The sequence below is a fragment of the Mustelus asterias genome, unplaced genomic scaffold, assembly GCF_964213995.1.
Source record: "Mustelus asterias unplaced genomic scaffold, sMusAst1.hap1.1 HAP1_SCAFFOLD_171, whole genome shotgun sequence".
Taxonomy (NCBI): domain Eukaryota; kingdom Metazoa; phylum Chordata; class Chondrichthyes; order Carcharhiniformes; family Triakidae; genus Mustelus; species Mustelus asterias.
The window spans coordinates 643,707-662,947 of record NW_027590177.1 but is presented as its reverse complement, the minus strand read 5'-3'; the positions used below and the strand labels follow the sequence as shown (position 1 = coordinate 662,947).

Below are 19,241 nucleotides of genomic sequence, written 5' to 3'. Positions count from 1 at the left end.
ACTGTGAAATTCCCCTCGTCGCCACACTCCAGCACCTGTTTGGGTCAATGCACCTAAACAGCGCATCTTTCAGATGGTGGGAGGAAACCGGAGCACCTGGAGGGAACCCACACAGACACGGGGAGAACGTCCAGACTCCATACAGACAGTGACCCAAGCTGGGAATTGAACCCGGGTCCCTGGCACTGTGAGGCAGCAGTGCAGACAGACAGTCAAGAAATCATCAATTCCACTCCCACCCAGAGCGATGGGGATATATTTAGAGTAACAGTTTTAACAACACCAGGTTAAAGTCCAACAGGTTTATTTGATAGCAAATACCATTAGCTTTTGGAGCGCTGCTCCTTCGTCAGATGGAGTGGAAATCTGCTCTCAAACAGTGCACAGAGACACAAAATCAAGTTACAGAATACTGATTAGAATGCAAATCTCTACAGCCAACCAGTTCTTAAAGATACAGACAATGTGAGTGGAGGGAGCATTAAGCACAGGTTAAAGAGATTCGTATTGTCTCCAGACAGGACAATCAGCAAGTCCAGGAGGCAAGCTGTGGGGGTTACTGATAGTGTGACATCAAGCCAACATCCCGGTTTAGGCCGTCCTCATGTGTGCGGAACTTGGCTATCAGTTTCTGCTCAGCGACTCTGCGCTGTCGTGTGTCCTGAAGGCCGCCTTGGAGAATGTTTACCCAAAGATCAGAGGCTGAATGCCCATGACGCACTTCAGTGGTCACGGGCATTTGTCAGGAGAGAAAAGTGCTGACGTTTCGAGTCCAGATGACCCTTTGTCAAAGACTGACCTCTGAAGAATTGAGAAAGGGAGGTGGAGAAGAACAAAATGAAAGATCTGCAAACTGACAAAATGTTTCATGGCCCAAGACCAAAGCGAGTGGTAATGGGACAAATAAAGATACAAAAGATGTTCTGGATGAGGTGTGAATAGCCGGTGAGCGATAGTCTGAATGTAAAGTAAAGAAAACAAGTGGGAAATGAGGTGAAAAAAGCAGCAACGAAACACAGAACACAATGGGGGCAGAGATTGTGGTGTAAAATTGTTGAGCTCAGTTTTGTTCTGAAGGCTGTAAAGTGTCTCTTTCAGTTGCGGGAAATAATATATTTCCCAGTTCCGATGACAGGTCACATTCAGTCTGTTTCTCTCTCCACAGAGGCTGCCTGACTTGTTGAGTATTTCCAGCCAAAAGAGAAAACGCTGGAAAATCTCAGCAGGTCTGGCAGCATCTGTAAGGAGACAAAAAGAGCTGACGTTTCGAGTCCAAGTGACCCTTTTGACAAAAGCAGCAATTTGCTGTGAACTGGGCCGGGTTGAGGTTTTGAGTGACAGTCCTGGGGCGATATCAGGACAGGAACAGCCACAGATTCCCCCTTTTCCCTGGGACATTTCACTGGAGCTGTGTTGGTGAGTGTTTGTAATCTCTGTCTCACTATCTCGGTAATGGGGGCAATTTCCAGCGTTTTCCGTTTGATGTCAACCAGAGAATGTGTAAGAATTGTCACACCCGAAACAGATGTCTCTTCCTCAGGACACCCCAGCTCGGGTCTCGTTGGGGGGGCGGGGGAGAGGAGAGGGGGGCGGTGGGTAACGTTCACAATTTTGTGTTTATGTCTGGTGCGAATAATACTTTGGATTAAACGGAGAAGTTTTTTAAACTGAGGAGAGTAACTGCATTTGGGCGCTGACTTTAAACAACATTAACCAGCCCGGGCTGCTGGAGAAACATTTTGGGATTTGTGAGCAGTCAGTTCCGGCTGGTTTGAAGTGAAATCCTGTCGGTGCTGCGGCAAATCTGAACTCAAACCAGACAAACTGGAACCGCTGGGTTAGAGATTCCGGGTGTTGGGATGTGGAGGCTGGGGGCGGGGGAGATGGCGGGAAAACTCTGAGCCTGAGTTTCGAGCGGGATGTGAGCGGGATAAAGGGAAGGAATGACAGTTAATGTGGGAGTCAGGGACAATAGCAGAAGGTGGGAAGCTCTGGAAAGGAGCACGGAGGGTAAAGGCCGTCAAAGAATGCTTCTTTAAATGAAGATAAAAGCAAAATACTGCGGGTGTTGGAATCTGAAACAGAAAATGCTGGAAATCTCAGCAGGTCTGACAGCATCTGTGGAGAGAGAATAGAGTTAATGCTTCCAGTCTGGATGATCACAGATGCGATCAGACCTGCTGAGGTTTTCCAGCACTTTCTGTTTTTGATTAACTGAAAGTTCAGCAGGGAAAGAAGCAGCGAACTGAACACACTGAACCCAGGGGGAGGGGGTGACCCAGGATAAGCTCAGTGAGGCTCTGCAATGTCCATCAACACATCCACATTCAGACCTTAGAGAGCCAAGGGGGAGGGGAAGGAGAAACTATTTGGGGCACCGCAGGTGGTCACCCCTTCCCCCACTCTGTGGTTCCACATCCCTCCGACACCTGGGCAGGGTTGGCTCAAGGTGCAGGAAGCTGCAAGCTGAGAGGCTGAGCTGTGAACTGGGCCGGGTTGGGGGTTTGAGTGACAGTCCTGGGGCTATTTCAGGACAGGAACTGCCACAGATTCCCTCTTTTTCCTGGGACGTTTCAGTGGAGCTGTGTTGGTGAGTGTTTGTAATCTCTGTCTCGGTAATGGGGGTGGGTTGTAGATTGCTGTGAGTGTTAGACTAAATAACCTCTCCTCATGCTGCCAGTTCCAGTCTGCAGACTCCATTTCTCAGTCCAGTCTGCTGCTCTGTCTCTCTGTACTTTGCTGCAGTGCTCCACATTCTGACCAACATCCAGCCCATTGTTATCACCCGAAATTTGCGGCAAACTCCCTTCACTGTGACACAGTGGTTAGCACTGCTGCCTCACTGAGTCTGGGTTCGATTCCAGCGGTGGGTGACTGTCTATGTGGAGTTTGCACAGTAAGAAGTCTCAGAACACCAGGTTAAAGTCCAATAAGTTTATTTGGAATCAAAGCAAATCACTGCGGATGCTGGAATTTGGAACTATGTTCTGTGGAACATCGTTTCCTCACTTGTTCCTGTGCAGCAGTAAATCCTCATCCTGAACACTTTCCCTCTTTCCTGTCCTGCCACCAACTCCCACACTGACCAACCAGCTCATATTTCAATGGATTGTCCCGTGTTTGAGTCCACTGTGCTCGGCTGCATAGTGTATGGGCGCTGTTTCACCCATAAGATGGATCTGTGCAGCACCCTCTTCCAACTGTTCTGGCTGCCAACCAGCCCCTGCCCACCCACGCAGTTCCAGCAGCACCGCACACAATACTGCTCACCTGCTCCGACAGACTCATGAAGGATGTCCTTTCATTTTCTCTGAGAGAGTTGGTCAGCCTGGCAAACCCACTGTGAAATATCTTCACAAATCTATTCTCCCACCCTCTATTCTGGCTGGGTTCAGTTCTCTTTTGTACAGAGTGAAAATAAAATCAATGATTTTCTCTCCTGGTCCCTGCCGGGAGCTGCAGCTTTTTACTGGGGGTGTTGGAGCCTCCAGCGGGTGTTTGTGAATCCTCCCCGCCCACCTCCCAGGGTTTCCTTCCTTCCCAGAGATCAGAGTCCTCATTGATTTGAGGCCAAAGTGTAACCTCTTATTTATTGTCCCCCTCCCCCATCCTCTGATGTGAACCATCCTCCAGTGGCTGAGCCAGGATGGGGCCGTTAACCTGGGCCTGTTCCCGGGAGGGAGGGAGGGAGAAGCCCCGCAGCTGCAAACCAGGGAGCTGACAATGATTCTGAAGGGTTTGCGGATCCACAAAGTGTTTCCAAATCCTCCCAGCCACCGCCTAACGCTGACTCCGCTTCTCCGGGACAAACAAGCGCCAAGGACAGCAATGGACACTGCGCATGCTCCACATCACAATGCCCGGGCACTGATTGACGGCAGCTCCGGACCAATAGGAAGAGGGGGCGGGGGTGGAGAACCAAGCGGGAGTGGCTGGTCCTCCAACCAATCGGAGTGAATGAGGGGCGGGCCCTGAAGCATGCGCAGTGCGGGTAATGGCGCGGACGGACGGTTTTAACTTGGAAGCGAGATCAATACGAGGTAGAGGGCGGCGCGCGGGGAATGATAAATGTGGCGGGTGGGTGGAGAGACTTTGTAAACACGTTGTTCAAACCCAATCCCCGGAAATGAACTTCCCGGTCCCCCCCTTTGTACCAAATGGAGCGGCAGCTTGTAGTGTTAGACCCGGGCTGACTGCCGCCATTGAGGCTGCATGTGGGAGGCCGGCAGGGATTGTGATCGGAGAGTGAAGCCCTGACGTCACAATGGAATGGGTGAGAGTGTGACGTCACAATGGAATGGGTGAGAGTGTGACGTCACAATGGAATGGGTGAGAGTGTGACGTCACAATGGAATGGGTGAGAGTGTGATGTCACAATGGAATGGGTGAGAGTGTGACGTCACAATGGAATGGGTGAGGGTGTGACATCACAATGGAATGGGTGAGGGTGTGATGCCACAATGGAATGGGTGAGAGTGTGACGTCACAATGGAATGGGTGAGAGTATGAGGTCACAATGGAATGGGTGAGGGTTCCAGATGAGCTGAGACTGGGCTGGAGTCGGGCGATGGCACTGACATGTGGCCCGGTGGCACAGTGGTTAGTGCAGCTGCCTAACAGCGCCAGGGACCCGGGTTCAATTCCAACCTCGGGTCGCTGTCTGTGCAGAGTTTCTACATTCTCCCCGTGTCTGTGGGGGTTTCCTCCGGGTGTTCCGGTTTCCTTCCACAGTCCAAAGATGTGCCGGTTAGACGGATTGGCCACGATAAATTGCCACTTGGTATCAGGGGGATTAACAGGTAAATATGTGGATAGGGCCTGGATGGGATTGTTGTCGGTGCAGGCTCGATGGGCTGAATGGCCTCCTTCTACACTGTATTTTATTATTCATTATTATTAATTAATTACTATTAATGCTTCTATGAATGAAGGTGGTCTTGATGATGATGTGGACATGTGGCTGGAAGCTCATCTTGGGATGAACTATTTCACCCTGGTTGTGAACAGGCTGGTTCAGCCTCAGCCAGTTGCCAGGAGGAGAGATAAAGTTGTTGGCAAGGGAGTGGAGTTTGTAGTGGGGACTGAACACAATGGGTTCAGTCTTCCCAGTATTTATTTGAAATAAATTTCTGTTCTTTCAGTACTGGATGTCAGACAAGTCAGGATGGTGTGTGATTTGGAGAGGAACTTGGAGCTGATGGTGTTCACAGGGTTTGGAAATTCTGTCAAAGTTCCTGTTGAGTTGTAGATGTATAAAATCTCTCTCCTCCCCTCCGGCCTCTCCTACTTGTCTCTGTTTCCACTCAGAGTGTGGAGATGCCTGCGCTGGACTGGGGTAAGCACAGTAAGAAGTCTCACAACACCAGGTTAAAATCCAACAGGTTAATTTGGTAGCATAAGCCACAGGCTTTCGGAGCGCTGCTCCTTCATCAGGTGAGTGGGAGTTCTGTTCACAAACAGGGCATATAAAGACACAAACTCAATTTTCAAGATAATGGTTGGAATGCGAGTCTTTACAGGTAATCAAGTCTTAAAGGTACAGACAATGAGAGTGGAGAGAGGGTTAAGCACAGGTTAAAGAGATGTGTATGTCTCCAACCAGGACAGTTAGTGAGATTTTGCAAGTCCAGGCAAGTCGTGGGGGTTACAGATAGTGAGACATGTCCCAAGATCCCGGTTGAGGCCGTCCTCATGTGTGATTGACAGATCCATGCTCACTGCTTCCTGCCCTGGACACAGTGAGCTGAAAATTTCCATGCCGGCTGCCAGACAGATAAATGTCCACATTACTGGAGTAAAAATGTGTGGAATCTACAGACTGGATTCACTTCATTCCCTTCAGTTGCTGCAAGTCCCCAATTTCCCCCAGAATGAGAAAAGAAATGGAAAGGGGGAAACATTGATTTCCTCCCAGATGTTGTCCAGAGGAGGGAGTTTCACTCTGAAGCTCATTGGACAACTTCTGCATTGTGACGTCACAATGGAGCCCTGCCTGAATCAGCCAATAGGAATCACTGTGCTCCGCGGTGACGCCCCGGGTTCCAGTGAGCAGGCCCGGGCGCGCGGACCCGGGAGCCCCGCCCCCACCCATTGTTCCCCTCCCCCCACACCACATCGAGCCAAGGTTTCCAGGCAACCGGCTGATGGCTCCGGCCAGAGCGAGCAGCCGCTCGGTGAGCTCCCCCCGGCCCGGTACTGCAAATGTGCGAGGGAGAGGGGAAGCTGCGCATGTGCGGGGGAGAACCCACCCTCTGATCTTCATGCTGAGGTGTTGACCAATGGGAAGAGTTGGAGGACCGGGAGGACTCTGGTCTTCCAGCCAATCAGAGCGCGGGCTTTGTGTGAATGAAGATTGATCTTCAGACAGACTGAAACTTCCTCCTGTCTCCAACATCTGTGAGTGGGAATGATTGGATTGTCCAGCCAGTCCACCATATTGGCCGTTCGCTTTGCGTGTTGGCCAGTATAGTGTGCTCCAGGCAGGGGGCGGGCAGAGGATAAGGAGTTCAAGGCGGGCTTAATGCGCGCCTTGCGGTGAGCTTTTGGAAATGTGGCCGCTGGGAGGAACGCCTTGGTCGGCGTGAAGTTTCTGTTTCAAGTGCTTGGGTTCGTGACTTGTGCAAGAACTTTTTGTTTCGGCTGGGGCTTGTTGAATGCTGCTCTCGCTGGGATTCCTGTGCCTTGAAAGGCGTGGCCCAGGTAGACGCAATCTCGGAAGACCCAAGCCGGGGAGGAGCCATTTGGGAACTATGGTTTCGGAAGGTTCAGCCGCGGAAGGTGTGACCCCAGACGGTGCAGCCCCAGTGGGTGTGATTTTGGAAGTTCTGGCCCGGAGTGGTGGACTTTGGAGGACTGTAGTTGAGCGTTGTCGACTTCGGACGGTGGAATGTTGATGGACGAAGCTCTGGAAGGCGATGCCTCCGAACTGTTTCACAATTGTGTGGTTGTTCATGGATTGTTTGTTATTGTAATATGTGGTTTTCCTGTTATGAAAGTTGGTGGTTTGTTCCGGCCCCCGTCTATTTTCTTGCGTTATTTGTGGCCTGGGGGGCATCCCCCCCTGGATAAAGTCACCCCCGGGGGGTGTGACATCCACTTGGGGAAAGTTCTGGGTGGTGAAGCCCCGGATATAGTAACACCAGAGGGATTTTATTCTCCGGGAGAAAAATTGGGAAGGCAGGCCCGAACTGAGTACCCTGGAGAGACTCTCCCACCGCCCCGGCTGAAATTCCGGAAGGGATTCCGGATTGAGTAGGTTCGGGGTGGTTTCCCCATTTCCCCCCTCCGGCTGAACATCCGTAAGGTGTAACCCCCGGATATGAGTACCACTGGAGGGTTGCATCCCCCGGCAGGTGGACAAACCCAGGGGACGGTGCCCTTATGCTTCAGTGTTTATTTTTTGTTGTGTACAGTTGTAGTGTTGTGTTAATGTTTGTAGATTTGTAGATTATGATTTGTAAATGGAGGTGTATTTTGAGGGCAATGCCCTGGAAAACTGTAATTGACGATGAACCCTTCCGAAATGGAAGGTAGTAACTGATAAATGGATGGCGTTAGCCATCGGTAATGTATTTTTCAGATTTGTTCTTTGTTCGTTTGTAATTGTTTTGTAATATCGTGTTTGTACTAACCAACGGAAAATCTTTGCATTGTTTGTGGCCTGGGGGGTATCTCCCCCCCCGCCCCCCTGGATAGATTAACCCCCGGGGGGTGTAGCATCCGGTTGGGAACGTTCTGGGTGGTGAAGCCCCGGACATAGTAACACCAGAGGGACCCCATTCTCCAGGAGAAAGTCCGGGGGAAAGTCGGGGAGTGCCCCCCCCCCGCAAAATGAGTACCCCGGAGAGCCTTTCCCACCGCCCCAGCTGAAACTCCGGAAGGGATGCCGGACGGAGTAGGTCCGGAGTGGTATCCCCTTTTCCCCCCTCCGGTCGAACATCCGTAATGTGTAACCCCTGTCAGTAGTACCTCTGGAGGGTTGCATCCCCCGGTAGGGGACAAACCCAGGGGGCGGTGCCCTGGAGGATAGTGGTTATGCTTCAGTGTTTATTTTTTGTTGTGTACAGTTGTGGTGTTGTGTTAATGTTTGTAGATTTGTAGATATGATTTGTAAATGGAGGTGTATTTAGGGGCAATGCCCTGGAAAACTGTAATCGACGATGAACCCTTCCGAAATGGAAGGTAGTAATTGATAAATGGATGGCGTTCGCCGTCGGTAATGTATTTTTCATATTTGTTCTTTGCGCATTTGTAATTGTTTTGTAATATCGTATTTGTACTAACCAACAGAAATTCTTTGCCGGATTTGTGGCCTGGGGGGCATCCCCCCCTGGATAGAGTAACCCCCGGGGGGGGTGTGACATCCGGTTGGGGAAAGTTCTGGGTGGTGAAGCCCCGGACACAGTAACACCGGAGGGATCTTATTCTGTGGGAGAAAATCGGGACGGCAGGCCGAATTGAGTATCCCGGAGAACCTTTCCCACCGCCCCGGCTGAAACTCCGGAAGGGATTCCGGATTGAGTAGGTCCGGGTTCCCATTTCCCCCCTCCAGCCAAACATCCATTAGGTGGAATCCCCGGACCTGAGTACCTCTGGAAGGTTGCATCCCCCAGCAGGGGAAAAACCCAGGAGGCGGTGCCCTGGAGGGCGGCGGATATGCTGCAATGCTTATTCTTGTTGTGTTGGACTAATGTTTGTCACTTTGTAGATTATGATTTGTAATTGGAGGTGTATTGAGAGGGCAATGCCCTGGAAAACTATGACCGTTAGTGAACCCTTCCTAAATAGAAGGTAGTGACTGATAAATGGATGGCGTTAGCTATTGGTAATGTATTTTTCACATTTGTGCTTTGTGTATTTTAATTGTTTTGTATTAACGTATTTGTAATAAATGAAAAGATACCAACATCTGTGAGTGAAACATTTTCTTTTCTCCCCCTTTCCATTTCTTTTCTCATTCTGGGGGAAATTGGGGACTTGCAGCAACTGAAGGGAAAGGAAGTGAATCCAGGGAGGCTGCAGATCCTGGAAAGGTTGGCCCAGGTTTCTCTCTCTCTTAAAGACATTGACATCCTTTGCTTCCTCAGCTTGACACATTTATTTGTTTGTCTAAAAGGATGGTCTCTTTTCTAATGTTCACAATTAAAGGGCTGATTTCCCCAGGCGATGGCTGACATTTAAGGAGACAGTAAATTAATATAGGACAGAGATATGTCTACTGTTATTAAATGGTCCATATCAGATCATAGAAATCATAGAAACCCTACAGTACAGAAAGAGGCCATTTGGCCCATCGAGTCTGCACCAACCATAATCCCACCCAGGCCCTACCCCCATATCCCGACACATTTACCCACTAATCCCTCTAACCTATGCATGTCAGGACACTAAGGGGCAATTTTAGCATGGCCAATCAACCTCACCCACACATCTTTGGACTGTGGGAGGAAACCGGAGCACCCGGAGGAAACCCACGCAGACACGAGGAGAATGTGCAAACTCCACACAGACAGTGACCCAAGCCGGGAATCGAACCCAGGTCCCTGGAGCTGTGAAGCAGCAGTGCTAACCACTGTGCTACCGTGCCGCCCATATATTATTTATTGTCTTGTAATAAAATATAGTTAATGTCTTTTCTTGCTGTGTAATGTAGTACCTTAGCTATATTTCCAGTCATCTCTTCCGTCAGAGTGTTGTACTATCTGGGTTTCTCTTCCTTGGGGACCAGTGAAGGCTGAAGATCATTGAATATATCATTGAGGGGACAAGGGAGTCAAGAGTTATGGGGAAAACGGAGAGAAAGTTAAGATGAGGAGGGATTTCTTCACTTGAGGATGTGGTGAAGTTTTGGCATTCTCTACCCCAGAAACCTAGTCATAAAGTATGCTCAAGCAGGGGATTGATATATTTCTAGACATTGAAGATATCAAGAGATATGGGGGAATAATCTGGCAGAGGTAAATCGGTCAGTGAGCTCATTGAATGGTTCAGCAGGCTCGATGGGCCGAATGGTCAACAGCAGCAACTATTCAGATCTGTGTCCAGGGCAGGAAGCAGTGAGCATGGGTCTGTCAATCAGCCTGAATTTACAGCTCTTGGTGAATGAGCGAGGAAAGCACATTCCAGAGAAACTTGAATTGTCTGTTTTGAATTTCTATCCTGTACTGACAGTGAGATATTTTCTAACTTGTTTTTACAGGATATTGGAAGAGGAGAAATCACTGACAGAAATCTCAGACGTGATGTGCATTTTGGACAAAATCACTCGATCCCTTGGGACATGAATATCAGAGAAATGTTTGACCGGTCTGACAACTTCAAAAGATTCTAAACATTAGTGTGGATGGACAAGCAGCGAGACACACACACACCCGAGTGAGAGTGTTCCAGTGCACTGACTGTGGAAAGAGCTTTCAACAGTTACACAGCCTGACATCCATTCACACTGGGGAGAAAGCGCACACCTGTTTTCACGGCTTCAACAGGTTGTCTGAACTGCAGGGATACAAGGAGACTCAAAACATGGAAAAATCGTGGATATGTGTGGACTGCGGGAAGGGATACAGAGCCCCATCAGAGCTGCAAGCTCATCGACGCATTCATACGGGAGAAAGGCCATTCACCTGCTCTTGGTGTGGGAAAGGATTCACTCGGTTATCCATCCTCCAGTCACACCAGCGAGTTCACTCTGGGGAGAGACCCTTCATCTGCTCTGAGTGCGGGAAGGGATTCAGTCATTCATCCAGTCTGCAGACACACCAGCGAGGTCACACTGGGGAGAGACCATTCACCTGCTCTCACTGTGGGAAGGGATTCAGAGATTTATCCAACCTGCAGACACACCAGCGAGTTCACACTGGGGAGAGACCGTTCACCTGCTCTCAGTGTGGGAAGGGATTCACTCAGTCATCCACCCTGCAGTCACACCAGCGAGTTCACACTGGGGAGAGGCCATTCACCTGCTCTGTGTGTGAGAAGAGATTCAGTCTTTCATTCCACCTGCGGAGACACCAGCGAGTTCACACTGGGGAGAGACCGTTCGCCTGCCCTCAGTGTGGGAAGGGATTCACTCAGTTATCTAACCTGGAGACACACCAGCGAGTTCACAAGTGATCACACGGGTTGGATTCTGCTGTTGTTGTTTCTGCTCTCAATTACATCCAGGACTGCATTTTGTTCATTCTCACAGTTGGTCAATGGGGAGGGTCGGGGGGTTTCTTTCTGCTGGGCTGGCCGGTCTTATGACTTTGCCTCCAGTGGGCTGATGCTCTTTGAGTCTTGTTGCAAATACCTGGTTTCAGATTTCACACGGATCACAGTGTGATGGTGTGAGGAAGTTCAGAGCTATTTAGTCAGCATTTCTGTTTGAAACCTCCCAAATGCCCATCCAATTTCCTTTGTAATTGTTTATTGTCTCCACTTCCTCCACCCTCGTAGGCAGCGAGTTCCAGGTCATCCCATTCGCTGCATCAAAATATTCTTCCTCACATCCCCCACCCCCCCGCATCTCTGACCCAAAACTTAAATCTCTGTCCCCCTCATCCTTGTCCCATCAGCTAATGAGAACAGCTTTTCTTTGTCCACCTTATTTAACCTGTCAGAATTTTGTCCACCTCTATCAAATCTCCCCTCAACCTCCGTTGCTTCAATGGGAACAACCCCAACCTGACATCGACAATAAAGAACAAACAGAATATGTTAATCCCTGAAATCAAATGGAAATGTTGAATTTCTGTGTTAAAGATATTGTGAATATATTGTCCTGGACAATAAGGGAATTGGAATAACTCACCTTGGGTGTGGTTGAATGGAATATATCAATCTGGTATCCACCTACATTCTTGAGAAAGTCTGGAATGTGTAAATGGGATGAATAAGTTGATCACTTTCTCTTGGAAATACTTACATCCTTGTCCATGAACTTTGTTTTAAAGAAATCCACATTTAAAAGTCCGGCCACTACATGAAATATCAGCACCAGAACAGCAGGAGATAAGAAAGACAGACACTCACTTTGATCTTTTCATCAGCACATCTGAGAGTTAAGAATGTGTGACATGATTTTGGGATACGGGTGTGAGTGTGCAGATATGAATAGTTACATGTGAAAAATAGCAAGCCTAAATTCATGATGCATTGGAGCGAAGAGCGGGTCCCAGTGGTCCCCAACATCTCAGATGCCAGTCTCCAGCCAAGTCGATCCACTCCACATGATATCAAGAAACAGTTGGAGGCACTGGATACTGCTAAGGCAATGGGCCCTGATAACATTCCAGACTTGTGCTCCAGAACTTGCCCGTTCCATAGCCAAGCTCTTCCAGTACAATTGCAACACTGGCATCTACCCGGCAATGTGGAAAATTGCCCTGAACGCAAAAAGCAGGACAAATCCAACCCGGCCAAATACCGCCCAATCAGTCTACTCTTGATCATCAGGAAAGTGATGGAAGGGGTCATCAACAGTGCTATCAAGCAGCACCTGCTCAGCAATAACCTGCTCAGTGACGCCCAGTTTGGGTTTCACTAGGGTCAGCTCCCAACCTCATTACAGCCTTGGTTCAAACATGGACCAAAGAGCTGAATCCCAGAGGTGAGGTGAGAGTGAAAGTCCTTGACATCAAGGCCACATTTGACCGAGTGCGGCATCAAGGAGCCCTCGCGAAACTGGAATCAATGGGTATCAGGAGGCAAACTCTCCGCTGGTTGGAATCATACCTGGTACATAGGAAGATGGTTGTGGTTTTGGAGTGTCAGTCATCTCAGCTCCAGGACATCTCTGCATGAGTCCCTCGGGGTAGTGTCCTTGGCCCAACCATTTCAGCTGCATCATCAATGACCTTTCATCCATCATAAGGTTAGAATTGGGGATGTTCGCCGATGGTTGCACAATGTTCACTATTCATGACCCCTCAGACACCGAAGCTGTCCATGTTCAAATTCAACATGATCTGGACAATATTCAGGCTTGGGCTGACAAGTGGCAGTAACATTTAATGGCAGGCAATGACCATCACCAATAAGAGACAATCTAACCATCGCTCCTTGACATTCAATGGTGTAACCATCACTGAATCCCCCACTGTCAACATCCTTGGGGTTACCATTGACCAGAAACTCAACTGGACTCACCACATTAACACAGTGGCTGCAAGAGCAGGTCAGAGGCGAGGAATACTGTGGAGAGTAACTCACCTCCTGACTCCGCAGAGCCTATCCACCATCTACAAGGCACAAGTCAGGAGTGTGATGGAATATTCCCCACTTTTAAAGTTTTAAAGTTTATTTATTCGTCACAAGTAAGGCTTACATTAACACTGCAACGAAGTTACTGTGAAATTCCCCTAATTGCCACAGTCCGGCGCCTGTTTGGGTCAATGCACCTAACCAGCACGTCTTTCAGAATGTGGGAGGAAACTGGAGCACCCGGAGGAAACCCACGCAGACACGGGGAGAATGTGCAAACTCCATACAGACAGTGACCCAAGCCGGGAATCGAACCCAGGCCCTGGCGCTGTGAGGCAGCGGTGTGAACCACTGCACCATCGTGCAGCCCATAGATTGACACCACATCTACAAACATCCACTCCCTCCACCACCGCACTCAGTAGCAGCAGTGTGTACTATCTGCACTGCAGCAATTCACCAAAGATCCTCAGACAGCACCTTCCAAACCCATGACCACTTCCATCTAGAAGGACAAGGCAGCAGATACATGGGAACACCACCACCTGCAAGTTCCCCTCCAAGCCATTCACCATCCTGACTTGGAAATATATCGCTGTTCCTTCGCCGTCACTGGGTCAAAATCCTGGTATTCCCTCCCTAGCGGCATTGTGGGTCAACCCACAGCACATGGACTGCAGCGATTCAAGAGGCAGCTCACCACCACCTTCTCAAGGGCAACTAGGGATGGGCAATAAATGCCGGCCAGCCAGTGACGCTCATGTCCCACGAATGAATAAAAAAAAGATGAGTAGTTAGTCCTGGGAATGGTTCAGTGAAGGGTTCCCTGCTATTCGAAACCCCAGGAAGGTGCCGTCCGTGCTTCTCAGAGGCAGTGACTGTTTCTCTGTCAGCCCCAGGATTTCACATTGTCGTCCACTTCTCTTGGATCGATCACTGACTTGAAAGTGTGGAGTTGGTAGAGTTTCATTGATGAGTAAACTTGACCCGATCAGTTTCTAAAAGTTGCATGTAATCAATAAACTTTGATACAATTGACTGATTTGGTGTCTGAGTCTTTGCTTGATGGTTATATCTCTGCCAAATTCAAACCCTTTAAAAGGACAATTTGGGTTCCAGAATTGGGCAGTGTACAGCCAAATTGGAACAATGTAACAGATCAAAAATAAACATTTTTTAAACTGATAATGTCTTTGTAACAATCAGCAGCCCCAGCCTTTCCTGAGGGTTAAATGCTCTCAGTTCTGGGATTATTCTTGTGACTTTTTTTGCCCCTTCTCCAGTGCTTTTATTTCTACAGTGGTTAGCACTGCTGCCTCACAAATCCAGGGAGACGTGTTTGATTCTGGCCTTGGGTGACTGTTTGTGTGAAGTTTGCACATTTTTCCTGCAGGTGCTCCGGTTTCCACCCACAGTCCAACGATGTGCAGGTTAGATAGATTAGCTATGGCAAATATGCGGGGTTCGAGGCTCGGGTGGAATAGACCTGGCTGGGATGAACTTTTGGAGAGTCAGTACAGACTCAATTGGGCTGAATGGCCTCCTTCCGCACTGGAGGGATTCTATGATTCTAAATGGAGATCACAACTGTTGACAGTATTCCCAGTGTCGTATAATCACGCTTCTAATCAAGTCGAACATAACCTCCCTGCTGTTCGATTCTATCCCTCGAGAATGGAACTCTATATGTGGGCCTCAGACTTGAGGGAATCTTCTTAGAATCTTCTTAGAATCTTCTTAGAAACCCTACAGCACAGAAAGAGGCCATTCGGCCCATCGAGTCTGCACCGACCACAATCCCACCCAGGCCCTACCCCCACATATTTACCCATTAATCCCTCTAACCTACGCATCCCAGGACACTAAGGGCAATTTTAGCATGGCCAATCCACCCTAACCCGCACATCTTTGGACTGTGGGAGGAAACCGGAGCACCCGGAGGAAACCCACGCAGACACGAGGAGAATGTGCAAACTCCACACAGGCAGTGACCCAAGCCGGGAATCGAACCCAGGTCCCTGGAGCTGTGAAGCAGCAGTGCTAACCACTGTGCTACCGTGCCGCCCAGTTTAAGATGTGAAGTTCTTAGAGAGGATGCAGAGGAGATTTGCGAGAATGGCACCTCACATCCTTAAAAAGTACCTGGACCAGCACTTGGCAAGTCAGAACATTTAAGATGATGGGCCAGGTGCTGGTAAATAGGATTAGGTGGGAAGTCAGGCGTTTCTTGCATGTCGGTGCAGACTCGATGGGCTGAAGGGCCTTTTCTGCACTGTACGATTCTATGATGAGGCAATTCAGTTAGTTGGAGAGACTGGAGCAGCTGAAATTTCTCTCTTTAGATCAGTCAGACATCAGGGCTTGGAATGGGGCCATTCGGGCCACTGATTCAATGCTGGCTCTCTGCAGAGCAAACCCTTACCCGTTCTATGGACATATCCATGCTCATGCTTCCTGTCCTGGATGAGCAGAAACTGATAGCCAAGTTCCGCACACATGAGGACGGCCTCAACCGGGATCTTGGATTCCTGTCACACTATCTGTAACCCCCACAGCTTGTCTGGACTTGCAGAATCTCACTGGCTGTCCTGTCTTTAACCTGTGCTTAATGCTCCCTCCATTCACATTGTTTGTACCTTTAAGACTTGATTATCTGTAAAGACTGCATTCCAATCATTATTCTGTAAATTGAGTTTGTGTCTCTGTATGCCCTGTTTGTGAGCATTTCTCCACTCCACCTGACGAAGTGGCAGCGCTCTGAAAGCTAGTGGTATTTGCTACCAAATAAACTTGTTGGACTTCAACCTGGTGTTGTTAAAGTTCTTACTGTGTTTATCCTGTCCTGGAAACAGAGAGCTGGAAATCTCCATGCAGGCTCCCAGACAGATATATGTCTATCTGACTGGACTAACAATGTGTGGAATGTACAGACTGGGGAACAATGGGTGGGGGCGGAGCTCCCGGGTCCGCGCGCCTGAACCCGGAGACGTCACCGCGGAGCAGAGTGATTGCTATTGGCTGATTCAGGCAGGGCTCCATTGTGCCGTCACAATGACTCAGAGGGGCGTTCCCAGCACACAGTGTCCCATTGGCAGCAATGTCACTGGTTACAGAAGCAGCACACTGCGGATTGGACACCAGCTCAGCGCAGCAGGCGGTCAAAGCCCCGCCCACCCCCACGTGGGCCCCGGTTCCGCCCCCTTATTGTCTACATGCGGCAGATTGACCAATGGGAACGTGTGGAGGACCGGATGGGCGCTGGTCCTCCAGCCAATCAGAGTCCGGGACTTGTGTGCATGGCCGTATGGAGCTTCCTCCATTGTTGCTCCTCTCTCTCTGGATGAAGATTGAGCTTAAAACAGACTAATATTGTACTGTCGCTACATTATATATTTCCAGTCATTCATCTCTTGCCTATTCGAGTCTTTGGATTTCTTCTCCACAGGGATCAGTGGAGGCTGAGGGTCATTGAATATATTCCAGGGTGAGTTAGACTGATTTTTGATTGATAAAGGAGTCAAGCGCTTTGGGGAACAGGTGGAAAATGGAGAGAAAGTTAAGATGAGGAGGGATTTCCTCACTCAAGGATGTGGTGACGTTTTGGAATTCTGCACCCCAGAGGACTGTGGAGCCTCAGTCATCAAGAATTTTCAAGCTGGAGATTGATAAATTTTGAGATATTGAGGACATTGGGTGATCTGGGAGATAATGTGGGAAATGGCGCTGAGGTAGATCAGCCAATTCCCAATGAATGGTTGAGGCAATGGTTGGCCATTGGGCTGAATGGCCAACTGTTGCTTCTATTTCTTATGATTTCTATGTGCTGGAGTGGAAGCAGTGAGCATGGATCTGTCAATCAGCTTCAATCAGCACCTTGAGGAGAATTGGAAGGGGTGAATATTAGATACAGCAGAGTGAGAATGGAGGGAGAGTGTGTGGGATGGAGATTCACAGCTTTTAGAACATAGAAACATGGAAAAACTACAGCACAAAATAGGCCCTTCGGCCCCACAAGTTGTGCCGAACATATCCCTACCTTTTAGGCCTACCTGTAACCCTCCATCCTATTAAGTCCCATGTACTCATCCAGGAGTCTCTTAAAAATCCCTATTGATTTTGCCTCCACCACCACTGACAGCAGCCGATTCCACTCGCCCACCACCCTCTGTGTGAAAAACTTCCCCCTAACATTTCCCCTGTACCGACCCCCCAGCAGGTATGGGGAATGAGAGAGGAAAGAATGTTCCATAGAAACTAGAATTTTCTGTTCTGAATTTCTATTCTGTTCTGACACTGATTACTCTTTAAAACTTGTTTTACAGGATATTGAAAGAGGAATCACGGGCAGAAATCTCAAAAGTCACATCGAGACATGACAGTCATATTCCTTGGGAGCTAAATATCATCGGCCTTTGAATCTAGAAGGAGAAATGATTGTACAGTCTGTCGATTTGAAAAGATTTCAAACATCACTGTGACTGGAAAAGCACCAACACACCAACAGTGTTCCAGTGCACTGACTAAAGAGCTTTAACCAGTTACACAGCCTGAATAAATATCACACCATTCGCAGCTGGGAGAGACTGTACTTGTGTTCTGTGTGTGGACAAGGCTGCAACTGAGGCAAGGACACCTGCACCATGGAGAAACCATGGAAATGTGTGGACTGTGGGAAGGGATATGGAGCACCATCTAAGCTGGAAATTCATCGGCGCAGCCATACTGGGGAGAAGCCATTCATCTGCTCTCAGTGTAAGAAGGGATTTAATCATTTATCCAGCCTACAGATGCACCAGCGAGTTCACACTGGGGAGAGGCCATTCACCTGCTCTCAGTGTGGGAAGGGATTCACTCAGTTATCCAACCTGCGGACACACCAGCGAGTTCACAGTGGGGAGAAACCATTCACCTGCTCTCAGTGTGGGGAGGGATTTACTCAGTCATCCCACCTGCAGACACACCAGCGAGTTCACACTGGGGAGAGGCCATTCACCTGCTCCCAGTGTGGGCAGGAATTCACTCAGTCATCCAACCTGCAGTCACACCAGCGAGTTCACACTGGAGAGAGGCCATTCACCTGCTCTCAGTGTGGGGAGGGATTCACTCAGTCGTCGCATCTGCGGACACACCAGCGAGTTCACACTGGGGAGAGACCATTCACCTGCTCCCAGTGTGGGCAGGAATTCACTCGGTCAGCCGACCTGCAGAGACACCAGCGAGTTCACACTGGGGAGAGGCCGTTCACCTGCTCTCAGTGTGGGAAGGGATTCACTCAGTCAGCCGACCTGCAGAGACACCAGCGAGTTCACACTGGAGAGAGGCCGTTCACCTGCTCTCAGTGTGGAAACGGATTCACTCAGTCAGCCGACCTGCGGACACACCAGCGAGTTCACACTGGGGAGAAACCATTCACCTGCTCTCAGTGTGGGAAGGGATTCACAGTTTCATCCCGGCTGCTGAGACACCAGCAAGTTCACGAGTGATTCCAGGGTTTGGATTCTGCTGTTATTGTTTCTGCTCTCAGTTGCATCCAGGATTGCATTTTGTTCATTCTCACAGTTGATCCATGGATTGGGTCAGAGGGTTTCTTTCTGCTGGACTGGCTGGTCACATGACTTTGCCTCCAGTGGGCTGATGCTCTTTGAGTCAAATGTCACAAGGATCTCAGAGTGACAGGGTGACAGAGTGACAGGGTGTTAAGAAGTTCAGAAATATTTAGTCAGCAGAAGACAGAGGGTAGCAGTGAAACAATGCGTTTCTGAATGGAGGGCTGTGACTAGTGGCATCCCGCAGGGATCAGTGCTGGGACCTTTGCTGTTTGTAATATATATAAATGATTTGGAGGAAAATGTGGACGACACAAAGGTTGTTGGATTTGCGGATAGCGATGAGGACCATCAGAGGATACAGCAGGATATACATCAGTTGGGCGGAGAGATGGCAGATGGAGTTTAATCCGGATAAATGTGAGGTAATGCATGTTGGAAGGTCTAATACAGATAGGAAATATACAGTAAATGGCAGAACCCTGCAGGGTATTGATAGGCAGAGGGAACTGG

The 19,241-nt window shown here is 49.1% G+C and overlaps 2 protein-coding genes across 2 annotated transcripts in view; one reads left to right on the top strand and one right to left on the bottom strand.

Annotated features, from left to right (window-relative positions):
• The window catches only part of LOC144485232 (uncharacterized), a 155,905-nt gene that overhangs the window by 96,157 nt on the left and 40,507 nt on the right, over window positions 1-19,241 (bottom strand). The gene's annotated exons all lie outside the window — the stretch shown is intronic.
• Window positions 10,441-18,665, top strand: LOC144485229 (uncharacterized). The gene is made up of 2 exons (XM_078203437.1): window positions 10,441-11,108; window positions 17,900-18,665. The coding sequence occupies exons 1-2, from the start codon at window positions 10,522-10,524 to the stop codon at window positions 18,663-18,665; spliced, it is 1,353 nt and encodes a 450-aa protein (XP_078059563.1). The 5' UTR covers window positions 10,441-10,521.